Here is a 27,952-nt window from a genome sequence, read left to right on the forward strand (position 1 = left end):
CCTGTTTACTTAGCTGTAATGGCTAACGGTAACTGTCAGTCAAACTCCTCTGCAATACTTGTTTTTATGGTGCGATTTGCCGGAGGGGAATGGATTCAAACAAGCTCAAACCGACTCCTGTCTCCTGTTGGCTACTGGGTAAAGAACCTGGCAACCCGACTGCTTTTAAATTTTTTTGTTGCTGCAATTACGATCTTGAGACACTAGATTGTGGTGTTCTGCTCATTCTACATATTAAACCTTTAATGTAACTAATGGCGTATACAATATAACTTACAAGTGTTGGGTTTCAGGGTTTCTAATAAGCCATCAAGTTTGCACTTATATCAATTCATAACTGGGCGATAAATGGATTTTGCAACAATAAAATTACTTTGATGTTTTTATTCTTTTGAGTTTTGCACAACAGGAAAAGTATACATTTGTACAATTGAGTTCAGAATGCATACTCTCTTCTCTGACTCTACCTTCAGCAGGTATGTGGTCCATGAAATACCTACCGTGCAGTACACACCAGTGCCTCGTAAATATTCAGCACCAACCCAAACAAAAACAAAACACCTTATGAACTTTTTGTGATTAAGACTTGCACAGATCAATCACATTCATTTTGTGATTTTTGGAAGAAATATTCCGTCTTCAAGAGCAGTGATTCATTCATTCATTATACTTCCATCATAATTATGGTCTCCATCAAACTCAATAACCTGCAGATAATCATGGTCTTCAATCAACCACTTGACATTATATACCTACCCCCTTTCCTGAAACCTCCTTATAATTACATCCCACTACCTGAAAGTGATCGAGTATTGTCATCTTAACAATGGATTCATTTTCTTGAAATATGAAAGGAAATGAATGTCGACAGTCGTCCAATCAAACTGCTCTGTGTGCTCAATGAGCTGAGTCAGATGGGATGTCAGTGGGAATATCAGCCACAGTAAAATCCAAAGTGGTATTCCTAATGATAAATGGGCTATCTGACCATATATCTCAATGATTATGAAAACAGAGTACCAGAAGGATTACAAATGCAACTGATGAGTAAGCTATGCAATCATTGCCAATCAAACCGAGCATTAAAAATATGATTCGTAACTATGAAACATTTCCTTCAGAAAGTCATATTCAAATATGTGTGAAAACCACTGTATTCATTTGAACAGTAAAATAAAATGGCTAAGACAGGTTTAAATGAAACAGCTGAGTGTAATATAAGGCAGATAACAGATGAGTGTGGGTAACTACTCCTCGTTGATATTGGCAGTTGGAAGATTTCGTCCTATAAAAGAGTAATCTTAAGGCTTCTACATTGCGTGATAGCATTCAGTACAAAAATTGTAACCACAAAGAACAATTACAATCTGAATGAGAATTTGACTAGCCTTTTTTCAGACTGGGTTTAGTGCAAAAACGCTGAATGGTCACTGATGATTAACTGGAAACTGATGGACGTAAAACCCTTCAGGCGAGTGTTTAAAATACTACCACAACTGGTTATGGTGTAGCAAATTTACACTTTTACCAAAATGGCTTCATATTTACCTGAAGACCAAATATTAAGTAAAAATATAAGTTAAATTTGCTCTACACTACAAAGTTCCCAATTAAGAGTCGCCCCACTTCGTAGTGCTGTGTGAATTCTCAAGTAATCCAACAACGCAATAGTGTTGCAGGGATGACAGATTTTTGTAGGCCAACCTGGAAGTTCACATCACCCTGGTTCCCTCTACAAAAAGATGTTTCCAATGGGTTTTGAATTATTTAAGAAAATAAGCTCTGTGATGAACAAGTTTATGATACCCACACTGTTTTGTTCAGCAAGACAATCGTCACAAATTAACGCCACTGTTATGATTTTTGAAGTGTAAATGAAATCAGCAGACGTATAAAGCTAAAGTCAGCCTATGAACGAAATACAGCACAGTCGCACGATGTCAACGTCACTACCGCTAGCATCCCACTGATTTTACATGTTTGATGTTTACTGACTTGTTTTATGTTGTTGAACACACAATGTTGAAATAATCTCCTAAATTTACCCTAACCTTAGACCTTATTTCAGGCAACTGACCAAAAACATAAAAAAAAAAAACATCCCGAAATGAGTCAGCATTCTTGCACTTCTAGTTCCCTGGTCTTAAAGTACCAGGGAACTAGAAGTGCAAAAATGCTGACTCATTTCGGGGTGGACTCTTTCAGGACTCTATATGTAAAATGTGGATGCAATAAAAATAATAATAAATGAATAATCTCATGTGTTGGGTGAAGTGGCTGATGACCTCCCCGTTTCAGGGTTCATAATTAGGGGGCTTCAGGACAGCTTTAACCCATTCACCCCCCACAACTGTGTCAGGTCAGACGGAGATACAACATATTTTATCAGGTGAACCTTTGATCTGCGCACAACCTCTCCAAGCTGCTTGGAACAAACAAACAAACACTTTGATCTGACAAGACCTGACAAGACCTGACGCCTCAAACTGACAACAGAACAGAGGAAGGTGGCTTAAAATAAATACATCAATAATTGGAAGGTAGAAAAAAGAGAGACACTTCTTTCCAGTAGGTTAAAATACTTTAAACTAGACTTTGTACGAATTCTCAGTAATGACTTTGGGCAGGAAAATCATCCCTCCTAACCAAATTATTGCAACAGCCATCAACGCCAAGCATTTTGGTCCCTTTACCAGTCACAGGAAAGAAAGGGGTGTGGTGAATAAATACTTTAAACACAAGTGCATTTGGGGGACAGCACAACCTCAATCTCAACATGTTAACATTTGAATATTTTCCAGGTTTTCCCTTAATGGAATCAGCTGCTTTCAAGATGTTAGCAAGTATTTCAAGAATGTAAATGTAGTGTGCACTATCTCGTAAAACAAGCTCATCCGATGAATCCAGTTGGACAGTACGACCCCAAAATTGTCTTCATTTTAATATATCAATTTATATATCACTGAGTCTTGAAAAAAAATGTTTTTGCCATGGGTGAGGTTATTTCACTTGTTTCCTATATATAAAAAAATCAACTTCTTTTTAAGATTTCATTAAAAACCAGGTTTTGATCTCTACTATAGATGCTGATGCAGCAACATATTTACTCGTCTTTCTGTCTGTTATAGGAAAGGTTTTCGTTGCCACTGTACTCTGTGGAGTACTTGTTGGGTTTTTGTAAATCATAAATAAAATCTGTACCTACTCTGTAAAGTGTCCTGAGATAACTTTTGTTATGATTTGGCACTATAAATAAAATTGAATTGAATTGAAATGTCTGAAGAATAAAAGGGATAGTTCTGATATTCTGGAGTGGGGTTGTAGGAGGTACTTACCCAGAGTCAGTGTATTACCGGCAGTAGATGGCGGTCGCCGGTTGGTTCATTTATTTGTAATATTGATTTCTTTGGTGTTTTAAAGGGTTAGGAATTAACAAATCTAACAAACTAACCCAGTGAGGCAGCGGTAGACCAGCAACTCCTGTGTTCTGAGGTAAAATTTCAATTTTTGTCAATGGAGTCTGGGGGCTGTGAAGAGAGCGTACATAACAGCTTCGGTAAACTTAAACAGGGCTGTCTGTCAAGATAAAATGGTGAAAATATTCTAAATATAGCATTCACAGGGGTTAAAGCAAGAAGTGATTTGTGAGCCTGAGAAGTTTTCCACGAACAAATGTGTAAAATGTATTGAATTATATCAATTTAAAAATGCTCTATGCCTGAAATCAAGCATGGTGCCTGAAACCCTTGACTATTTTTGGTGACTAAACTATGTTTAGTTGTTCACAGCGTTACATTTCTTAGCTTCAATGCCTGTCCAACCCAACTTCAAAAAGAATCAGGGAAACTGCAATGGGAACAAGTGGAATTATCTCACACCATTTACATAATAAGATGTGAAGGCTTGAGCAGAGATAAAATGACTTCAAACATTTCGTATTTTTGCACTGGGCTACTCCAATCATGTATCATGAATGAGGCAACTTTGATATGGAATTGAGTACACTGCATATTAAAACCTTTAACTTTACAAAAAAAGGAAAGGGGAACTCTGCCTCAAGCAATGTTTGACTTCAAAGTGGATAAGTCATATTTGTTACCTTTTCCATCAAAATGACTGGTTTTAACAAGGCGGGAAAAAACTATAAGGGAAATTAGATGTGCACAGATTCTTTCCAACATCTATATTTTGCCTGTCCCTTGGACTTTGTACACCAAAAAAAGACATCTCTTAAGAAATGAAACCTTAAAAGAAACAGCCTTACAAATACCAGAGTGAAATATGCTACTGATTTAAATATCATTGGCGCTCACAGCAGCATCTGCGTTCCAGCAGCAGAGGCAGTATGTGCTGACGTCTGCAGTTTCATCCAAAATCCTTAATATCCCTCTCAAGTCAAAACGCTTTGTTTGACACCTACAGTAGGTTGTTCATGCAAAGAGGGGGATTTCATGAAAAATAAAAATCTGATAAAAGGGGCGAGCCAATGCTATGAAGAAGCCTGAGGGACATCAAAGTCTGTGATGAGCTGTTTGATGTAGGACAGTTTCTCATGGAGATATTCGCAGCGTTTCTTCTCTTCCCGGTAGCCTGGGAACTTCTGTGGAGAGAGGAGAAAGGGTTTTTAAAAAAAGGTAAATTCACAAAAGGTTGCAGAGGGATATTCCCTTATTCTTCACCAGCAAATAAACAGTTTGTCCACAGTCAAAGCAAATTTAACCACATAACTTAAACCATTTAAATTGTCTTACCTTACGATACTTGTTGTACTTTTCTAGTATTTGGTCTTCCATTATCTAAATGGTGCAAAACACAAAACATTAAATTAGCTGCATAAAACAATGCCTTATCACATATTGCATGCATGTCATGTATCAGATCTGGTTGTTTATTTACCTTATATTCTCGTGAACCAGGGGACAGGCTTTTGATCTTGGATCCTAGCTGAACAAACATGTGGGTTATGGTGGCGATCCGGGAGTGGAGGTCTTTGTATTCATCATACTCTGCACAGAAATCCTCCTGGTACCTCTCACGCTGCTCTACACTCATGATGGCGCCATATGCTCTACGAGGAGACACACAGACAATTACATTTCTATATATATTTTCTTTTTCTTAAAAGAGGCCATTTCCTCAAATGTTCTTTTTGTGTAGTACCTCTTTCTGACACAAGATAGCAGCATAAGGATACAGATACGGATACAGGGGTGCCCTCATTCCTCACCATTTAAGACCATTTTTTTATTGAATGTTTATATATGTGTAATACTTGTAATCCTAATAAATCTAAATTAGAAAAAAATAGCAAACATGCAGTTAAAAAGGGGATAGTTATGATTGTTCTCAACAGGTATTTTAACAGCCAATATACAGTTCCTTGCATGTATTAAAAATGAAACTATGCAAAGTGATTTAAAACATTTTTACACTCACAGAACATAATCCGGCTTCTCCTCAGAGGCCACAGCATTTGTGATGTCAGGATCTGGAAGAAAAGCACAGGATAAAGAAAATTACATTAGCTCCAGCTGAGTCAATACAGTCATCTACATGACACTTTGTCATAGTCTGAATGTTAAGCAATGTGTTTTTGTTTTGCAAAACGCAGCACGAGAGAGTGTGTGTGTGTGTGTGTGTGTGTGTGTGTGTGTGTGTGTGTGTGTGTGTTTGTGTGTGTTTGCTCGCCCCTGTGCAGACTAGCTAAGAGCTTTGTGGGTATCAGGAGACATGTCAGCTTAGAGACGCAAAGCGCTGCTCGGGCTGTTGTTGAGTCAATCAGCCATATAACACACTGAGGACTCAAGAGAATGAGCTTAAGGGAGCAAACACAGTTATGAGATAATACTGTATGTGGGCTGTCAGACAGACCTCACACACCCTCACCGCTGGTCATCAGCTCAAAGTCTGTTTGGTTAGCCTGTTATCTCGAGGAGAAACAACAGGTCAACAGTGTTTTGGAGATGGGACCACTGCCATATAATATATGTAATATCCAAATTGACAGAGAAGCAATTAAAGGTTCCACGTTGTGCTAATTTTCCAAGTTCATAATTGTACTATGTGTTTCTACTAGAACATGTTCACATGCTTTAATGTTCAGAAAAGACATTTTTCTCATACTGTCTGTCTGAATATACCTGTATTCACACTCTGTCTGAAATGCTCTGTTTTAGTGCCTGTCTCTTTAAGATCCACGTTTAGCAGCTAAAAGGGCTTTTGAAGCGGTTTCATGTGAAAGAAGGATATATTAAAGGTTGTTTCATAAATTTGTATGATTGTATTTGTGCTTATTCTCAGGTGGGGTTGATGAATTTTAAACGTCTTTTTTATTTGTATTTATTTCTTTGTCTCCTGTCACAAAAGGGGGAATAAACAACAACAAAACATCAGTATCGGCTATCGACCAAATTGTCATGGGTATCTGCCCAGAATTTCACAACCGTTGCATCCCTAGAATATTTGTGACATCATAACTGCACGGAGGTCCTGGCGGTTTGTTTAACGTCACAGTTTCTGAAAATGGGCTGTGCATTTCTCTGTGGATTGAGTGTTTTCTTTCATGGTATTTAAATAGCACCTGCTTTAAAATTACTTTCTTACAAAATGTGAGACCTTCAAGTGTTATCTGAACTTTCTCCAATTCCAAAATGGAGGAAAGGAAATTGTCTAATGTGGTTAAAATCAACACCCCTGTTCATCACTGTGTTGGTTTTAGGATGTGATCACACGGTTTAAGATACATGCTAATATCAGTATCAAGAAAAGTCTACGTAAAAAAAAGGCCTTACTGTCCAGTTTGTCCAGGTTCTGCTTGAGATCAGGACTCGTCTCTAACCACTCACTGCCCTTGCTCTCTTTCAACCACTCCCGCTCCTTGTCTTTGTGCTTTTTAGATTTCTTCTTCCTCTGCTGGCTGGTGGCGAGCTGCTGGTAAGCACAGTCGGAGTCACCCTGTGGTGGCTGGTGGCTGCTTACTTTGGGTTCTTGCTCTCTGCTCTCTGCGACAGGTGTGTCAGAGGTGCTAGACAGTTTGTGCATTAGCGGAAAGCCATTGTGGCCCCCTGGTAAGCCATTGTGGGTACCAGTATGGTTACTTGTCCGTTGAAACTCAGTTTTTGTGTGGAAACTGGGGTGGAGGTTAGGAGCTGCAATGTTGTGCCCTTTATTGTTTGAAATTCCGTTTACTGTGGGCTGTTGTGGCAACCTTTGGTCCGCAAGTCTTTGTCTCTTAACAGCTAACCTTTCCAGTGAGTCAAAAGGCACGGGACGTTTCTGGAAGGAGAGAGAGAAAGAAATAAACTTTAATATTTCCTTACAAAACCACAGAAACAACCTGAACCTTAGACAGTCTGATGCCCAACTCTGACCGTAAAACTATGCAACACAACATTTACTTTAACTGACTTCACCTGTAAAGTCGGCAGCCATCAAATGTGACTAGACAATTTATAAACACACACAGAATACAGAATAATAAAAAGCACCAGATTAAAAACAGATTAGACACTTTCACACATTTAATGAAAAATAAAAAAGGCCATTTACCAATGCAGGATTTTTCGCTGCGTTGTGATGTTGTGTTGTATCCTCTGAGGTCTTCATCGACACATTCGCTTGAACATTCCTTGATTGGTGGCCGATGTGCAACTTTCTATTAGAAAGAAAGAACAAAGGAATTTACAGATGAGACAAAAAACATTACTATTATTATGTGGAAGTTAGAGAGATTCAAAAATGTACTCATTTTAAAGCATACATTTATTGATTTTATAGATTTAACACACATCTACATGACTGAACTTTCCCCCAAATTGAACATATGGCAGCATTTAAATGAATTACTACTACCAATAATAATGAAGAAATACAAAATATTACTTTATAAAAAATAAACATAAGTAAAATAGCTAAACGTGTAGTTAAAATGGACATAGACTTACAATGACAATAAATATAAATATTTTTAGTCATTTCACCGTTACTTCACACTTTAAAGATTCAACATTAACTGGAATCTGCAAAGCTATGCAGATTAACAAGCGTACTATTAAAGTTAAGCATGGAAATGCAACAGATTTTGCTCTCTAAATTTTCGATTAGCACATGTACAGAAATGTGTGAGACTTAGAGAAGTAGAAGTGGATGACATGACAGGTGGTGCCTGCCTAGAGCTGTGAGACACTATTATTGCATGCAGTAAAAAATAAACTTTTTATGTCCACTTACTATTTTCTTGACAACAATCAACACGAAAAACCTTGGGCATATTGAGAAGTGAGGAGCTACTTGCATGTGCATATGTATGTACAGAGAAACAGGCTGTGTAATGCGGCAGATTTAATAATCAGTTTGCTGAAACAACAGAGATGGCATCATGTCTGTTTGGTTCAGCTTGTGCCTCTGACCCACCTGGCCAGCACCCTGCTGATCAGCTGTCTCTCCTCCTCGCTGTAGCCTGGCCAGTCTCTCTGCACGTGCTTGTAGAAATCATCCCTCAACAGATAGCCGCTGTCTTTGGGATTCACTTTGGCCACCTAAAATACAATATAACGCATGATGTTACTTTAAACTCCCCTTAAAGTATTTCAGCTCTTTTATTCAGTTTATTCTCTTTGTCGATTTTTGTGTAACAAAATATTTAAAACCTGTTATCTTTTATCTATTATGTGAATTCATACACTGGGATTTATGACAAATGCCCTGGGATCTGTCAGAATTAAAAATCCAGTCATACATGTAAATGAACAAATAGTCAAACCAGTCATCAACATAAGGTCTTAATCTAATTCTGCAACATATGAATTCCTTTTCTTGAATTAAAAGGGAACCTACATTCACACTTGTAATATTCCAGCTTTTATATTTGTTAACCATCAAACTTGGGCGTGTTACAAACGTGTATTATCTACCACAGAAATTATAGAAATTGCAATTATGTCTTTATTTTTTCTTTTAAACCAACACAATGTAGTTTGTCTTAAGTAATAGTCCCTAACAGGAGTCCTGGGCGTGCTGAAAGAAATGGCACATCCACATTCCTGAAAAGCAAAACCCTTTTTCTGAGAATTTGTTCCCAACTAAGAGTCTCAGGCTTAAACCTCCCCTGTAATCTGACTTTCTCAGAGGACATCTATCTTTCTGGGGCCTTCTGCCAGAGCGGCCCGCCCAACTGCAAACACAATCTCTGCAGAGACAATTACAGCATCGACCCTAATTACACACACGCACGAACGCCAAAAAAACCACATGCATGCACACGCATCAGCAAGGACAAGGGCAGTAAATACACACAAACACCCCGATGCTGACAGTACAAACGCACAAACATCATTTAAGAATTACTCAGAAATGTATACACGACAATCCCATAAAGTAAATGTTTTTAAATTAGATCACAAGTTCAATTAAAGCAAAGCTGGCCCCTCTACAGCATATGATTATATGTTTGTTAAATGTGTTTTACAATGTGTTAAAGGCTGGTTGCAATACTGTCGTGTTATATATGTCACACACGTAAGCAGTGTGCAAATGTAGAGGTCAAATGTGCTCAGGTGCAAACAGTGAACACAATGATTTTTCCGATGTGTGAGTGAGTGTTTAGTATGCATACACACAGACACAGTGATTTCTGTGTACCTCCTCTAATATGGCACCCAGCTCGGCCTTGTCCTTGGGACCGGATCTTTCTCGTTCCAGCCACAGCAGCAGCTCTGGTTTCCTGTAAGGTTTGAGAGCGAGGAGGTGGATGATGCGCTCTCTCAAGGGCTTCTGGTTCAGAGCGGGAATCCCGCCGTTCCTCCGGTTGTTGGTGGGCTGCTTGTAACAGCTGCTGTCTGATGCAGACAGAGAAGCTGGCCTCTTGGGGAACTTGCCGCATTTACCTGAACATACAAAAAAGTCACACAGTGTAATTGTTAAGTTGTATTTGTATTACATTGCTCTCAAAATCTACAGAATATCAGGGAGAAAAAGATTTGTTGATATGTATTTTACATCTAAAAAAAACTCTTCCCCTTCAAATATCTCTACGTGAGTCACAAGGAAACTAATCTTAGGAATTTCCTGACATTTAGAGAGACTTAAACTCAAGCTCACTGGAACTGATGTGTTAACCCAGAGCAACGACAATCTACAACAGGACCTTTTGAAATGTGTCATTTAAAAAACAACCAAACAAAAACCTTCCACATTTTTATGTAGGCGATCAAACAAAAGCAGGGATTTAACAGACGAGAAGTTAAAGGCAGCCAGATTTGACAACTCTTACCAAGGCCCTTAGCTTACTCTTACTCTGGGCTGCACTGTCTGAACAACTGTCTGACTGATGGGATAACATTTAATAAAATACCCTCGACTAACCTTTATGTCTAGCTCACATGTGCATGTTGGCCTGATCCTTTTTGTCTTCAGATGTAAAATCCCCATTGATCATTGCTTGGTTTCATCTCTGTTGCGGACAGACGTGCAGTGAGAGCCATCTATCTCTCTGTGCTAATCCCATTACGGGTTAATCTGCGCTTTGAAGGTCAGAGTGGGGCAGAGGTACAGGAAAAGAAGGCTTTCCTTTCAACCACAACAGTACGCCGTGCAAAAGTGATAATAACTCTACGTATATGCATGATCATTACTCTACTAGCAGCCGTTGATCCTGATAAAAATTCACAGAATATGGTGTGGGATGTATGGGGTGTCAGATGCATACTCTCTATATATATATTTATTCCTTATTGGCATACATGTTGCTTGGTTATTTTCACTTTAAGACTTGATGTTACACAATCCTCACAGTCTAAATTTGCTCTAAACCATACAGAGTTTCATCTTCCCTTGAGCTCCAGCACTGACACAGGGGTCCAGAGTCATGCCAAGAAGCAATATTGCATAACAACGGAAAAGGTTGAAGAAGAGAAAAAAGAGGCATGCCAGTTCATGTCTCTTTTGTTGGAAGGTGTAATTGATGATTAAGATCTGAGAAAATACACCCAAACGCACTCTGGCAAACACTGAATGAAATTTATCGTCAAAATTCAAATGTTGCCTTTCTGCTTTTTAGTTTGGTGGTAAACCCCCCTATTAACTTATTTTTTGTTAAATCAGAGGCATGTAGTACGTTTGCAACTACAGTGAGATATTTCGGCAACACACAGACTAGTTAATATTTCCAAGTTTTAGAGATTTGCTTCCCATACACTGCAGTAGAACAGCAGGAACAACCTGTCTTTAAAGCTTTGAATTAGCCGCCTACCTCTGAAATGATGGCTGAAGACAGATGCTGTTGACTTTGGCCAAAGCCAGCTGCAACAGGAAAGACTTAATAGGACTTAACAACAAACTGAGGACCAGAAGCCAAAACCTGCTACAAAATAATAAATATGAAACAGGAGTATAGGCTTTTGGTCTTATTTGTATAAGTGAAAATACGGCCTGCACATCTGGTTTCATTATACACCAAAATAGGAAAATATCTGGTTTTCAACTTAAATATCTTTTCATGCGAGTCAAATATTCCTGTTGCTTTTATTGGTGCTATTATATTTCTATTTTTGTTTTTATATGCCGTCATTGTATCCCTCTCCAAGCTGAAAGCTGTTTGGCCTTTTACCATGAAAATCTGCAGATGTGTCATCCTCTGATCTGTTTTTGCTCCACAGAGACCTCTGGTCTATTCTTACTTGGATGTGTGGCACCGGGTTTGATCTCAATGGCTGAGCGGCTCCAGCTGTCCTTCTCCACCTGAGACATCCTCTCACGGGTCATCTGGTAGGAGTCGTCGGTGGCGCACACTGTGATCTTGTCCTGGATGATGCCTTGACCTTCCAGCTGCTCGCGGCCGTCACTGCAAAACAAAAACACAGAGCTGTTGAACCACAGGGATTTCTGCTGGCTGTACAGTAAACACTGTAAAGACATAGGCCTTTAAGCTATCTTAGAGCAGCATACCAACATGGACGCCATGCAGAATAAAGTGGCTTTGTGGTGGTAGCTGGCTAAGACAGGTCTATGGTTACTGTATGTTATGTCACACACTAGATATAGCTCTGCAGTCGCGACATGTGGGAAGCCATATATCCTGGTTCAAAGAGGGATAGAGACTGTGGGAAAGCGCAAGGATTAGCTTGGCTCCTGCAAAACAAATCTTGGACAAAAGTAAAAAGTCTCATACATAAACCTGGTCTTCATTACGGCTGTAAATAAATCAAGTATTTACTGTAACGCCAAATTCATTGTTTCCATATTTTTTAAGAAATGGGGGCTTTTTTCCCTTATTCCATTTTAATTTTCACAACACAATTATATACGTGACCATTGATCATTTCTTGCCTTAATCCCTATAATCCATAAATATGAAAACAAATGTGAGGGCAGAGAGAGCAGGATCTTTCCCTCACGCTGTTACGCTGTTTGTCTTGGCTTCAGCAGCGGACTGGAGCCTGAAAGAGTTTTGAGTTCTGGCAGCAGGAGCCAACAAAAGAGCATAACCCTCAGTTTCCAAGCATATCCACTCCATAAACAAGGCATCACAGGTCTCTGTAATGAGAGGGTCAGGCCAGAAATATACAGGAAATTGCAATTGCCCCATCCTGTGTCCAGCAAGCAGTGAGTTAAGAGTCTCTCACGACGTCCCTCAGAGACGTGGACACAGAGAGCTGAAAAGCTGATGACAAAAAGGTCGTCCGGGAACACTTGCATCTGAAGTAGTTGTGACTGACAGATCGGATACCTTAACTAATTTAGCTTCACTTAATTAGTTGTTTGCAGTTAATATTTGCCACTGTAGACCTAATACAAAAAAAAAAAGTAGTTTTCCCTGGAGCGAAATTGGACCCAACAGTCTTTTTTTAGCATGGAAATACATCAAATAAGCCATCAGGACAAGTTTTCGGGTGATCACCTATGAACACAGATATCACAGACAGTCGCTAGTTGTTGAATTGATTCAATCGTATTTTTCACCTCTCTACTTCCAGTCCGTCCCCTATATGTTACACACACACACACACACACACGCACGCACGCACGCACGCACGCACGCACGTTGGTGACGATCTGGGCCGACAGACCAACCGCTGTCAGCAGGGTCAGTAAACAAGGCAACGTATTTACGTCTATCGGATGTGGTCACAGACACAGATATTGGAGTAATCAGCAAAAAAGGCAAGTAAAAGGACTTTCATTAGTGAGTCATATGATCAGTCACCATTGTTTTAACTCACTCTTTAATAGATATTAACTTAAAACGCAATTAAATAGATAGAAATCTTACGGAGTACAATTTTAACTCCCAACTCCTGACAAAGAGCAAGCGTCAGCGATAAAATCACTTTGATTATCTTATTTCCTACTGGAATGTCCCAACTGGCAGCGAGCGATGCTGCATGATTTTATTGGATGCTTGGTTTCTATTTTATTCCTGCCGCGCGAGTTGAAAGTGCCGCAATGGACAAATTACAGCTGATTATGAAGTTGAAATGATGAATTATCTAAACGAGACGCCCTCATTTCACTACGAAACCTAAATACATCTGCTGTAACTAAACAGGCCAGATAAGGAGGAAATGACTCTCACTACAGTGTGTGTGTGTGTGTGTGTGTGTGTGCAGCTGAGATCCCACTACAGCCACAGAAAACTTTTTTGTTGTTGCTTTGTTTACAAAAAGCAACAATTGAGCAGTGCAGGCGTAATGTCCATATTTCCATGTGTAGGTGTCATGTCCATATTTATGATCATGTAACAACATAGAAATGGTTGTTTGCATAGCAGCTATCAGCATCTTTCTAAAGCTAGGCTACATCATCAGTGAAAGCTAGTTTTGCGTATCCCTGTACTTCTGACGTTCTGACAGTGGAGATCTATGGTTCGCTCAAATACATTTCAATATTGCTTGAGATGTCTTCAATGCCAACGGTCCAGAACGGTCTGAGTAGAAAAAAGTACACACATTTAAAATCAGCACATTTTAATTGAAGCTTTAGTACTGAACTGTACTGTGCTATTTTGTTCATATAAAGACGTGTGGGTGTGTGTGTGACGTGCTGGGACACACAAGCTGGTAGAGTACATGTAGTGCAGGTATGCCATGTAGTTAAAAAATAGAGTATCCATTGCTGCTGTAAAGGAAAATATAAATAATTTTTTTTTAGGCCCTACGTTGTTGGTGCTTTGCTTTATGTGGAGGGACTGTTTTCATGCTGCTGTAGGGGTTTGGTGCTATTTTGAGCAATATTAGTGATTAAAAAATGCTGTTTTGGATGCTTTCCGTGCTTTGCCCGGAGCTAATCAGTGTTAGCCGCATCTTGCTGCTAGCGACTGTCCAGGATTTCTCTGTTAATAGGTGATCACCCAAAAAAACCTGTCTCGATGGCTTATTTGATGTTTGATGCTGAAAAAGACTGCGGGGTCCAATTTCGCCGGAGTTACACTTTAAGGCCGAATAGTAAATTAGGGGGAAAAAGTACAGTTAAGAGTAAAATTTTCAGAAAAAATAATTAGCACTTGATTTGCAACCTAAATGCAAGGACATACAGTATGCAAAAATAACAAGTCTTAGCCGATTAACTCCATACCTTGAAACATATTGATGGATGCAGTCAAAGCTGGCTTGAGGTTGGTCTTTGCTGTCGCTGGATAAGTAGAAGGAGAAGACGCGAAGAGCAGAAGGTGACTCTGGTGTGGGAGCTGGGATCTTGATGTACTATGTAAGGGAAGAAAAAACAGAAGACAGTCAGATTTTAGTAAAAACATACAGCTTAACAAACATAATGATGATTGGAAAACAACAGTACAGTCACTCCTATGCCAGGTCTTCTTTTCTGTTTTATAAAAGCTTTTGTCTGTATAAACAGGTAATGTACTGTATATACGTATGTGTCCAAATAGCCCGTGACTGAAGAGAATGGTTGTATTGTTTCACAGTGTTTTCCCAAGGACCCTTGAGTTCATGGATCTTTTGTTATCATTCAAACTGTCATCTTAATGTAGGGAGGAACATTTATCTCAGTAGAAATTTAGAGACCAACTGGTGCCAAATGCCTTGCAGCCAAGAGCACGGGGCCATCCAAACATTTTGCAATCAACATAAATCAATAAAGTTGCTTTTTCAACAACTTAACAGCCCACTGCAAAGACTAGTCTCTGACATGTATAGCTAAAAGGTCCTTTATAAATAGTACACCCTCAAGTCTAAAGGTCTGCTAGTAGCTACTAGAGGCTGCACTGTTGAATGGAACAAACAGCTTACTGACAATTTTGAATTTTTTAGAGCCATACCAGTTGGCTTGTGGGACTAATATACTGTACATAAAGCTTTTAAAAAAAAAACTGTTATATTTAAACACTATGACGTGTAAAAAAAGGAAATTACGTTAGAAAAAGGAGATTGTTGGGTCATCAAAGATGAGCACTGTCAGATAGATGCTCCTCAGAAGTTGTGAAATGTATATTAAGATTACGAGTCCTCTGTCAGATTACAGTAAGAAATAACATGCATGACCTGATACCTGTCACTGAGGAACATCTGGGAGATAACGGGGACTTGGGGAACAACATGTAGTGTTGTAGTTTGACTGCAAAGCACTTGTTTACAATGGATGAACTGTGGAGAAGTAGTCCAGTCAAATTAAATTTCATATATGCCCTTGAGAAACACTCGTAACCCAGACTCGTGTGTGTAAATACCATGAGAAACACACAGGATTTCAAGAGAGAGACTTTGTGTCGCTCTGTAACTTGAAATAAATATCCTTGGGTAAACAGTGTTTTTAAGAGTCCGCTCCACTGAGGCGTCCATGAGAGCTCCTGGCAGACTCAGTGGAGTGCAGCAGAGCCAAGGCTGCAACCTCCAAGGCAAACAAACACACACAGAGACATATAATAACAGATCAGGAAAAATGAGGATCAGAAAAAAGGGAAGAATCTACACCAATTTGACCACTGAAAAAGATGTAATTGCCCGTTTGTGAAAGAAGAATTCTGAAATACTTCACTTACTGCACTAGTATTTTCATTTAGCTTTATGGGAATTTCGCAGTGCTACACTACAGAAGCACCACAGGAGGTTTACGCGCCACATGAGTGAGAGTAAGAGAGAAATGGACAGAGAGAGACTCTAGCTAGTCAGGAGCTACACTGAATATAGTTATATCTCAGAGTGAAAGGTCTCCAGAGTGAAGGTAGACCGATAAATGCCACATGTCTGCAGACACACCAGACAGCCTTGTCAGTGTGGCTGCTGTGGTACAAAGTTAGCGCTCACCTTTGTGTCAATTTTGCCGTTCTACAGGCAGACATCAGCTTCACAGTAGCAAGCTTTCGACCAGCTATACTAGCGTACAGGGCTCGAAAACTCCTGATGAGTAAAATATTTACAATTTGTCATTTGGCATAGTTGTATGATGGTAAGCAAGTGTAAGGGCAACAACAACATGATATCGGCACCATATATCGCCCAACCAGTCGCCCTGCTCTCTAAATATCTGCAAGAACCCTTATCTTTTGACCTCCGGTCACAAGTATTCTTCCCTGCCTACTAACCGTGGCAGCAAGGTCATCAGTTTCTCAGCAGTCCAATTCTTCATGCTGCAGGCAGCTGTGCCATGTTTTTGGGGGGTAGGAAGCAGCTTTAAACACTAAGTTATCATGGGGGATTTCCTCTACTTTCTCCTGCTGTGTCCCTCTGCTCACACATGATGCCAACCCACGCGGTCCACCACGTCCACTTGTATGTGTGCATGAGACACAGACGCTACAGGAGCTAGACAATATGACCTCAAATTTACTGTATACAGTTTACAGTATGTTTGAATATTCTAAATTGAACAGTAAAAATGAAAATCACAGGACATTTATAGCTTAAGTACAGTGAAGTACAATCTGACTCTTAAATGGCAGGTATTTATATATGCCATGCTTAGGCAAAAAAAAAATTCTGCGGATTGAGCGTTTTGCGATTATATAGCACCTCAACCTGCTTTATAATTTAAAACAAAACAAAAAATCATGGGCATCTCACTTTTTTACAATATGGGATCTTTAAGTTTTTTTGTTTTTTTTTAGAGATTTTGGTTTGCCAAGTTTGATGCAATGTTTAATTTCATGTTACTTTAAATGCTTTCATTGATTTGTTACATTTCTACTTTCAAAGTATGGTTATTTATACAGAACAGGGCAATATGAGAATATATTTTCTCAAAGGGTTGTGAATTCAATCTGAAGTAATAACTTAGAAAATGCTGTGCAGTCCCCATTCGGCAGAGTGGCCCTTTGTCTCTGTTCTGTCTTTAAAAGTCACATCAGATGTTTGACGCAAGTGTGCAACGTAGCAACACAGACGTTGGCTCTTTTAGCTTATCAGGCTGCTGCACATGTCTATACACGCAGGCTTTCACTGCAGGAATTTACAGCATATAGTCTGATAGCACTGAAAGATACAGACTAGCTTGCTTGTAGCGTGTTTGACATGATTTATGATTCAATGTGTCTTATTCGGGATTATGTAATATTTGCCTGTGGGTATCCCTTTATGATACGTGCTTAAAGCCTGTAAGCTAACACTGGGAGTAACACTGATTGTAAGAGACGGAGGACAGTAAACATGTTATGATCACACTGGAGAGCTAACCAGAGGGATTATTTCTCACCATGAGACAGTTTTGTTAACGTTTCACAAGATAATAAAAGTACTTAATGACCACTTAGCCATACCTATTTGCTACACAGTAATACAGTTTAAAGCCTTATTATTTCAACAACCAATGTGGTGATGAAAACAGAGATGGGGATATATATACAAATGTATATACATGCTCGCCTTTGACTGTCCGTGCCATCTGACACATGTAAACCTGTTTTACTTCTCTCCCTCCCCTGATTGTGAAACTTTAGGGTAGTTGTGTACCAGAGAAACAGCTGGTAGTCAGTGTGTTTCAGGTCTGTGCAAACTTATCTCTTTAACTCTTGGATCCTTGTGAGCGCTAAATGATTAGCCAATTAATCACTAAGCTGATCCACTAGAACATCATTCAGAAACCACCATAATCAATGAATCCTTACAGTTGCTCAATTGACTACCTGTAATGTGAAAGGTGCCGTCCGTTGCGTCTTGACCCCGTATGTTAGCCCACACACAGGTACACAGACAAAATTAGAAACTGGCTTGTGAACATAGTGAGCATTTACTAGAGATAGCAGACACCAAAAACTATGCTAAAAGTAGAGTGAATATTTGTATAACGAGCTTAAGTTAAAACACGTGTGCCATAGACAATGTATAAAATATGGCCTGAGGATGCCTTTGAGTCGGGAATGATAAGGCCCAATCAGGAAGCAAACATGGGTGTACACATTATCGTTTCCAAAGGTCTCCGTTAATGCCTGTCTTGGATTCGACGCAACTCAAATTAAAATGGGGTCAGCAGCGTTTTCATTATGTCTCCATTTCAGGGGTCCCGGCGTTAACATAGCAAAGGTTATGTGTTTAAAAACAAAAACATATTATGCCAACTTCCCACTTCACGACCTTAGCCCCGATTTTCCACTCCACAGCTTTGGGAGCTCCCAAACAAAAGCCCCAGATCAGACAGGCAGCGGGGTTGGTTCAGTGATTGCTGGACAGAGCTCAACTGGTGAAGCAGCGATGCAAAGCTCAGCTCCTGGCCAGAGGAGAAGCCAATGCTGCTGGCGTCCTTTGAATGGCGGTTTCAGACACACCAGGTTTTTAATTGTAAACCGTAAACTATAAAAATATTAGTCTGGTGACCAGAACAGATCTGGTCGTCAGTACAAGTAGTGTGAAAACCAGAGAGCAGGAAAGCCTGTGAGTTAACACATCCCTATTTGAGGATGACTGGAAGAGCTGCAGATGGGAAGCACGTCCAGGTGATATTAGATGTGTTAAATAAGTTTGAACTGAAATTTTGTGCTAATGAACACTGAATCCTGTGCCACTCAATGAGTAGATCTTCCTCCAATCTTCCTCCATAAAAAACAACAATAAATAATTTATGGACTCTCTTGTGTTCACTGAATTGTGCTGTGTGGCAAACGCCCAGTCATGCATCGCAGCCAGGAGCACTGGCTGGCATTGATCCAGTGGTGGCTGCTAATATGACCTCCGCGGGCAAACTTCAAGGCCCCCCCCCCCACTGTGCAAACTACAACAAGCACTCTCTAGTTCCCAGCCGCTGAGGTCTGCACCAAAGCCTGGTGCATTCTCCTGAGAGGTGCACATGGCAAATCAAACACATAGAGGCAATTTTGCAAAGGACTTAAAGAATTCAACTGACCATAAATAATGAAGTATTTATTGTCTCCCTTTCAAGTTAAAGATTCAGGGAATCTGTGGGTTGCTTGTGATCTTTGTGGTTCTTAAATTAAGCAAAAAGAAAACTGGTGCAACAAAACAAGCATAAATAAAGTTACCAGGATGTTAAGTGTTAAGTGACACACTTGCTAACATGAGCCATGTTTAAAAAATGATTATATTTCCCTACACTTGAGATTGATTCATGACCTCAGTAATGCTCAGTGACCCACGAGAAGCGAGCCTAGAGCAGCTTGTTTCAACATATAATACATTCTTTTAACCTAATCCACGGGCGCCTACTAACTTCACATATTCCCCACCAGGCAAACCGGTCTTATCTCTGTACCTACTTCTGTTACTCTTTACATCCCCCATTCTCATTCTAATTAACACAGCTGAGACAGTCTCTGTCTTTTCACTGTTACCTCCTCCTCTGCCTTCACAGACAGAAAATATCAAGTCTTTCCCATTTTTGTTCTGTGAGACATTCTGTGTTATCAATCTCTCTGGAAGGCATTACTCTTGTCCGTGTGTCCATCTGTTTTCCCCGTCTGCAAGCTTCACAACTTTTCTCTTCGATGCAGCTGTTTACTTGTTTATGTGTGTCTGACAAGACTCCTTTACAAGATTAAGAAGGTCAATCCTTTCCTTAAGAGCAATGGCTTATGGCTTTGTCTACATGCAGATGTTGGTGGTGCACTAGACAAATTCCATTAGTTGTATTGAAATTTCACCCTTTTAAATGTTGGTGTGACCAAAGTTACAGGAGAAAATATCTGAAAGAAAAAGAAAGCATGCATGCACTTTTCATTTCTTTGTTGTTTTATTATTTAAACACACAGTCCTCAAGTATGCACACATGCACAAACTGGTCCTATATACATGCATTGATGGAGAGATGTCAGAGCGAGAGGGCTTCCCCATTAGAAGAAACACTTTTTAGGGTTTGGTGCCTTGCTACTCTCTTGGTCCATATGTGGACTTGAACCAGAAATCCTTTGGTTCCCAAGTCAAGTCCCTATGGACTGATATACAGGTATGTTGTTCTCATGGAGATATTAAATTATATATATCTGGATGGAAGATTTTGGCCTTATAGCCCAGCCCTACTGCCGTGACAAATGGGCTGCGATTTCAAGTACGCTGTTGGCTTAAATGTCACTTTTTGAACTTCCATATCTCTCAGTACTGTCTGAACTGAACTGAACTGAACTGCACAGGACGCTCACTTATTTCACATATTCATTACCTCAGGCCTCAAACAGGCATGGTCATGATCTTGTTTTATTAATAATGGTGGAAATGTAAACTTTTCACCACCCTCAGCCTATATAAGCGAATGTAGCAGCAGCATTTTAAGGTTTGGTGAATACCTGCAGCTCTGAATGGCCCCTCTGTGCATAAACCAGAAATACTAGTATGTACAGTGATATCTGTGATTGTGTATTGACATTTAATTCTGCAGCAGCAACGGGCCTGCATGTGGGTGTATTTTGTTTCCTTTAAGAAATCATGTTAAGACTTGAATTTCCAAAATGTTTCTGTGGTATACATGCCACTGCACATGTACACATAACAATAATGGAATCAGTTTGAGAAGACATATACCGGTAGTATGTTTTTTTTTTTTTAATCTTAATTCTTTTAAGGTAGTGGTTCCATTTTTCCCTTACTTCTCCGATAACCCACGCTTGCCCCGGTTTTATGAAGGCTGTTTGGAGGCCTACAGGAAACTTCAGCACAACATATAAAAAGAGGGAAGAGAGAAACTCTGTCAGTTGTCAATGTTTATCAAGTTAGCGTTACCTTTGCATCTGCCTCACTCTGACCTCTGTGACATTTAATAAAAGCACCAGAGAGCTGCCTCAATGTGTAACAGTCATTCGCAAAACGACTTCAGTTATATAAACCTTGTTAATCTGTTTACATGGCAGTTGCAATAATCAGAGTATTGCCTTTATATGGTTCAAATCTATCTCAATAAGTGAGAGCAGACAAGAGTGCAAGTCTTACTCAACAGTAAGTCTGTACATTAGTTTAAAAAACATAATTTCATCACTTTCCTTAAAATTTACATGTAATACTATTGAAATGTTTTGTTTTAACTGTTTTATAGACACACACGACTGTTGAAACAGCCTAAGACTTTCTGTGTCTATAATCTGAAGGCCACTCCACTGACCTGCATCAGAAGTAACACAGAAACCACACAAACACACACACACACACAAGCACACACACACACAAAATTAAAAATAATCAGCAGCTAAAGTTTTGACATAATAAAAGTAAAGACTGCCAGTATGTGTGGCGACAGTATCTTAATGAGCAACATAAATGTCTCCACACTTTGAAGATGCAGGACGGGAGAGGCTCATTTTCCCGGCTGTATCCAACTATAAAGTTGATTGAACAAAAACTGTGAAAGACTGCTGTCTGTGCACAGGGCTTATGTTTCCTGCTAGCTTTTGGTTGAATGTGGGGTCTGGGTGTAGATCTCATGCAGGCTATTGTTTCCACATCCTCTGCAGGCTGAGTAATGGCCTTCTGAAAACAGGCCGTCTTTTGTTCTGGCCTCCTCGGCTCCAGAGTGGGATGCCATGGCACTGCTTCCCCTTTCTGGTTGATAGGAGGAGAGGGGAGGAGGTGCGGGAGGAGGAGGAGGGAGTGAAACCTGTCGCCACCACCGCTGTCTGTTATCAGCAGGAGGCAAGTCACTCTGGGCCCTGTGCTAATGCATGTGTGTGTGTGTGTGTGTGTGTGTGTGTGTGTGTGTGTGTGTGTGTGTCTGCATTAATCCAGTGTGAGCAAAGAGAGACTCAGCTCCAGCTCCTCTCAGCAGGGTGTAATCAGCATTACTACAACTCATAAGGCTGAGGAGGGGGAAAGGCCAAAGTCAAGCTATCAGACAAACATCTCTGCCACTAGCTTAGAGACACACAGAGACACAAACACACTCGCTCAGACCGCCAGCCACCACCCTCATCCTCAATAAACACTACTTCTCATCATCTCATCACAAACAAAAGAGACGAATCATTCCCAGGGCCACAAGTTGACACATGCCATTTAAAAAGGAGTCCCCTCCACAATGGAGGACAGAGAAACAAAACACAATGTGTGTCTGTGTCTCCGTGCGATCGGCGGCAGGGGGGAGGTGGGGGGGGGTGCATCAGAGAAGGAAAAGGGCATATAACGAGAGAAACCAGAGATTTTGCATGTTTTCATGCGTTTTAGGTCGCACTCGCACTGTCCATTCGTACCGTGCCCAAACAGGTTTTACGGGTTATGTCTAGTTCGTTTGACCAGTGTGGGTGCAACCGCTCCGCGCCTAGCTGCGGCCAGCTTGCCGGCCACGGACAGGTCTATGGAAAAGAAAGATTTGTAAACAAAGCGACGCATCGCAATGACGTCAATCAATGCATGTGACGTGTTACGGCGTGATGACGTATAGGCAAGCAAGAAGCATTCACCCGAGGCCCAGGCAGTGTGAGTACAAACGGGCCTGGTACAGGGCACGGTACGGATGGACATTGTGAGTGCGCCCTAAGGGCAAGAAGCAGGAGTAAGGAGGATACGACGGGTGCTGTGCCACAACTATCCCCCAAGGATTCCCCCTCCCATGCCAAGAATGATACAACTCTGGCAGGTGCCTGAGGGCCAAACTGTCAACCTCAACCAATTGTGGGTCACTGTGTCTGACGAAAGCCCCCCCCTCTCTTTCCAAGCTAATTGGAATCTCCAGAACGCTATGTTTCCACAGATGCAAGGTCATACCATGACACACATCTGGCGGGGATGCAAATGCCCTTGTACATTATTAGCTCATGGTGTGTATTTTCCTGAGGGAATTAGACGAGACACGCTCCTCAGTGAACCGAGATGTGCTCCGTATCTCCAAGATGCTTAGTAGGACTAGACTGGCTGCTGGATCTCAGAGGGCCATTTCATTTCACATTGCAAAAGAGTTTTCAATGCATTTCAGTTATCTTTAGTATATACATATAGTACATCTTTTGCAATGTGAAAGTATGCTTACATTCTTAAATGTTCTATATTTTATGGAATATCAAGTGTGAATACAGGTATATTTAGACAGACAGTATAAGAAAAATAATGTGTTTTTGAACATTAAAGCATTTAAACATGTTCTAGTAGAAATCAATAATACGAGTAAGGAAATTAAAATTAGCATAATATTTTACAGTGTTTATTATTGTTTATAGTAGTCATGTAGATAATGGGACAGGTTATACCCATGTCTTATATGACATCAGTGTTTCCCATGTTTAAAAAAACCCCCCACAGATGTCAGAATAAAGTCTAGACGTCAAAGTTTGCTAAATGTTAAGAATGGAAGAAGTTTTCAGTGTCTGTCCATTTTAGTCTCCACTCCATTAGACCCGCAGCAGGGACGTTTCTGTTGGGCAAAAACAAACCCTGAGGACAGGCTGCAACACATCTGGGCTGACTGACTGTACCCCATTCATTTCGGGTAATCCAAAGAGGGTCACAACACAAAGCCTGCATTCCCCCGCTCATTGTTATTTAAATCAGAGGAGACAACACACAATCAGAGGGGGACTCTGGGGATCTCAACATAGGCAGCGTAAACACACACAGACCAAAAAAACTACACTCAAATACACAGATACTCATAGAAAAGCAAGTGCCAAAAAATCCCTCTCTCTTTCACACACACAGGCAAACCACCTAAACAAACACACCACACACACAGAGGGTCCTCAAGGGATCCTGCCAGGCTAAAGACTGCTGCACAATGGGCAGAGGGGGCAGGACGGGAAAAAGGGAGGTGAGACATGAATAAATCATGCCTTTAGGCCACACAGGGCACAGCATAAACAAACACACACACACATACAAAAAACAACCAGCCACACCCACGTCACTGCAAACAAATGCAATTATTTGACGCATCAAAACGCATGCATACATGCACAGTATGCATACGGCACTTACACACACCATTCCGGTTTATGAGGTGTGCTCTCTCTCACTTTCATAACACACAGAAAAAGTGGGACTCCAACCTGGGAATGAGACATGGAAATTACCAGGGCAGAGTTCATGTCATCTGCCTGGCTATTACTGTAGCAAAAGTGTGCCAGTGCTACACACACTCACGCTTACAAAAACACACATTTATGATTGTCTGAGTCAGGCAGACGGGGAAGGCTAATGCAAACTGAAGTCATGATGCCTCACGCTGTAATCAAGAGCATTATGGCTCCTGTAATTACCTCTAAACATTCATTTGGCTAACAACTTTAGCTCTCAGAGGCACATACAGGCAGCTGTGTGAAATTCCATGCAATTCCTCAGACATCGCTATGACAGCAGTGGTGCAAAGATGGATTGCCATCGTGTAAAACCTCAAATACAGGCCCAGGCGTCGCTCCAGTCTCTAAACATGCGTTGATGCAATATGTAATACAGCCCTGTGCTAAAATCGACCTCACTATCATGAATCCATGTTGAGAAAAAAACAACCATAAAATCAGAGTAATCTGTTTAATGTCCTTTATTTTAGTCTAACAGGTGGCACGTCACTATTGCATGGGGTGCATTAAACTACCTATTCTAAGTAAACTAGATTGATGTATCCATTTAAAAACACTTTATTTTACAGGTACATTAGTTTCTCTGATAAAATGGGATTGAATCCAATCTCGAAGCAAAGTTTTATGGCTGACTACTTATCAGCACAGACTCAGTCCCACAGCTCAGTGTGTGAGCCATGAAGCTATGGATTGGATTTGCAGCTTTTCTTCTAATTTAATGCCACATATATTCCTGTCAAGGCCCCGTGCCTTTGCAGTTAGGATCTACAGAGGCAGACAGCAGAAAAGCAGCTGACCAACTGACCTTTAACCTCCAACACTTAACCCCAAGCAGAGAGCTGCTTCTCGGGCAGACAGTTCTGTGGACTGTTTGTGCAGAAGCCAATTCTGAGACTTTACAGAAATGACCTGGACAACTTAGAAAGATCATAATATTAGAAATGATGCACAGAAATAGAAATGATTTTCACTTTCCTCAGTCCCTCGTGTAAAGAATACAGCAACACTGTTTCAGTTAAAACTTACTTTTAAACTGTACCTCAGTGCCTAAAATTCAGACAACACCACACACACACTTTTAAGTTTAATCCAGTCTGTTAAGCCCCCTTTACAAAACCCACAACCACTCAGTCTATCTTATCATGACAGGAAGGGGGTTGCAACTCTTTCCAACCAGCCTATGCAATTAGAATTGACTGAAAAGTAAAGTATTCCCCAAGGACACAGCTGCTCCTGACTTTAGTCAAAACACACACATAGTCCTGCCTGCATGCTGCAGATTATGATTTGGTTTCAAGAGCACGAGTATTAATGATGTAGGAATGGCTATGTGTACACAGTGAATGCAGACACATTTAGTGTTAAAAGTATATTTCTTCCGAATGAGAACATGGTAGACAAAGTTCTGTACTGCTGAAGGCTCCTCATTTGACTTATGATAGCTCCTCTCCATACTGCAGACTGTGTGTGTGTGTGTGTGTGTGTGTGTGTGTGTGTGTGTGTGTGTGTGTGTGTGTGTGTGTGTGTGTGTGTGTGTGTGTGTGTGTGTGTGTGTGTGTGTGTGTGTGTGTGTGTGTGTGTGTGTATACACCTCCCAACCTCTAGTCCTTTCCCCAGCACTGCTCACTGACCTAACAAAGCCTCTCCACAGTCACCAGCCTGACCCAGTAACCTGCATGCCTCCTATCTGCTGGAGAGACGTCCAGCTATAAGCTCCCACTGCAGCATGGGGGGACGTGTGAGCCAACAGCAATGTGTTGAACAAAAGCTTCTCTGAGGTTGTAGAATTTAAGAAATGATTTGGTGTTTGTCCTTGTTTGAGTGATATGTTGCCCTCCATTTGAACAACCGAACCTTGGTGAATGCATATGAACGTCACTTGGTTTAAAAGGCGATCTGCAGTTTTATCTGATTGGATTAAACAAGATTACGCACACTTTGCATAATGAGCTAAATGTATAAGAAGAAAAAAAACCTCACCCCTTGGTTTCCTTTGAAACAAATTGATGGTTCATTTGGCAGAGATCCCTGCGGTGAGAGAAAGACAGAAGCATTTATTGTGACATGGTTACACATATTCAGAGAGCTCTGTGATCTAAATCAGTAGAGAAAGCACAATTCTACTGTAATGGGTTCACAGGTAACTTAAAGTGACACAATCAATAATGACTGTGTGCTGTTAATAGTCTCCACTAGAGCTAATTGTGAGCGTAGCTTACTTGTCAATTAGATAACTTATAAACAGACTGTCGGCTTTACTTTAAAGCAAAAGCAACTAACAGAATCATTGCAGGAATGTCTTCGCAACGTAATTTCACGTTTTGGTGATCACCATCAGTTTGTTCAGCCTTTTTCTCTTCCATCCATGTTTTTGTCATTCACTTAACCCATACAGCCTTTATAAATTCAATTATACTGCAACATATTTATAGGTGAATTCATCTATACAACACATTATGTAATCCAATACAAACAAGAGCAGTGGACACACTTGCTGTTCAAAATGTAAAGGTTTTAACAGTTCAATTCAAACTGAATATTTTCGCTGTGTCCATACTATGCACCACCCTAACTCACTCCAACTAAAGGTTTCCCAGCAAACAGCTGACGGGCCCCTCTTTCCCGACAATCACAGGCTTCAGCAACACACTACTCCGCCAACTGACTCAGAGGTGACAGTAAACTAGTTTGAGCGACTCTTACTTATTTACTCTGCAAAAGAAGTCACTGTCAAAAAAAAACAGAATACGCGTAAAAAGTATTTTAACACCAAAGTGCGACAGTGAACGCATTTTTAAGGCAAAAAAAGCTCACCGACAACTTTAAAAAGAGTGAATTCATCTCCAAACACACGCGCTCGCACACACACACACACACTCGCGCGAGGAAAAGGTACCTTGAGGTTTTGGTAAGCCTCCAGCGCCCTGATAGCCGTGTCCGTGAGTTTGACATGGTACAGCGTCCTGTTGGGGCTGTTTTTGTTATTTTTTCCACAGGAGAGCCCGTAGCGGTGCTCCTGCCTGAGCGAAGCCATCGCTGGCTTTTCTCTCTGTCCTGCAATTAAAGCTGCTTTCCTCTCGGCTCAACACTCTCCCTGACACGTCACGGTGTGGGCGGGGCCACGGCGACAACAGCACCGTCAACCAAAGGCTCACATTGTAAAACAGTATAAAACAGTCTCTGGCTTATACACCGTGTTTCTACTTACAATGGCTTCTTACTTTTATGTATAGTTTGAAGTGTATAAAAAATGGATCATCTGCAGGAAGGATTCACAGCTTTTACCTTTTTCATGTTAGAGCTGCACCATTATAAGAACTACTGAAGTGACCCCATATTATTGGTTTCATTTAAAGGCAGGTCGTACTCCTTTAGATTTTTTATCATTCATTCATTCATTTATTTGTCTTTTAAGTTACTATCTATCAAAGAGTGAGGTAAAACGATGGGGATTGATCATATGACCCACTAATGAACGCACTTCTAAGTGCCTTTTTGCTGAGTATTTCAATATGTGTGTCCGTGGCGACATTCCCTCTCTAGATGTAAATAAGGCGCCATGCTAGT

General features: G+C 40.5%; 1 protein-coding gene across 1 annotated transcript; it reads right to left on the bottom strand.

Moving 5' to 3' along the window:
• Positions 1-369: 369 nt before the first annotated feature.
• Positions 370-27,419, bottom strand: LOC310955799 (RNA polymerase II elongation factor ELL-like; the record flags this gene model as incomplete). Its single annotated transcript, XM_083925844.1, has 12 exons — positions 370-4,600; positions 4,752-4,796; positions 4,897-5,068; positions 5,437-5,488; positions 6,792-7,275; positions 7,549-7,654; positions 8,413-8,537; positions 9,640-9,884; positions 11,676-11,839; positions 14,569-14,696; positions 26,366-26,413; positions 27,282-27,419. The coding sequence occupies 12 exons, from the start codon at positions 27,417-27,419 to the stop codon at positions 4,490-4,492; spliced, it is 1,818 nt and encodes a 605-aa protein (XP_083781970.1). The 3' UTR covers positions 370-4,489.
• Positions 27,420-27,952: the final 533 nt, after the last annotated feature.

This window comes from Echiichthys vipera (assembly GCF_963691815.1).
Source record: "Echiichthys vipera genome assembly, chromosome: 1".
Classification (NCBI taxonomy): domain Eukaryota; kingdom Metazoa; phylum Chordata; class Actinopteri; order Perciformes; family Trachinidae; genus Echiichthys; species Echiichthys vipera.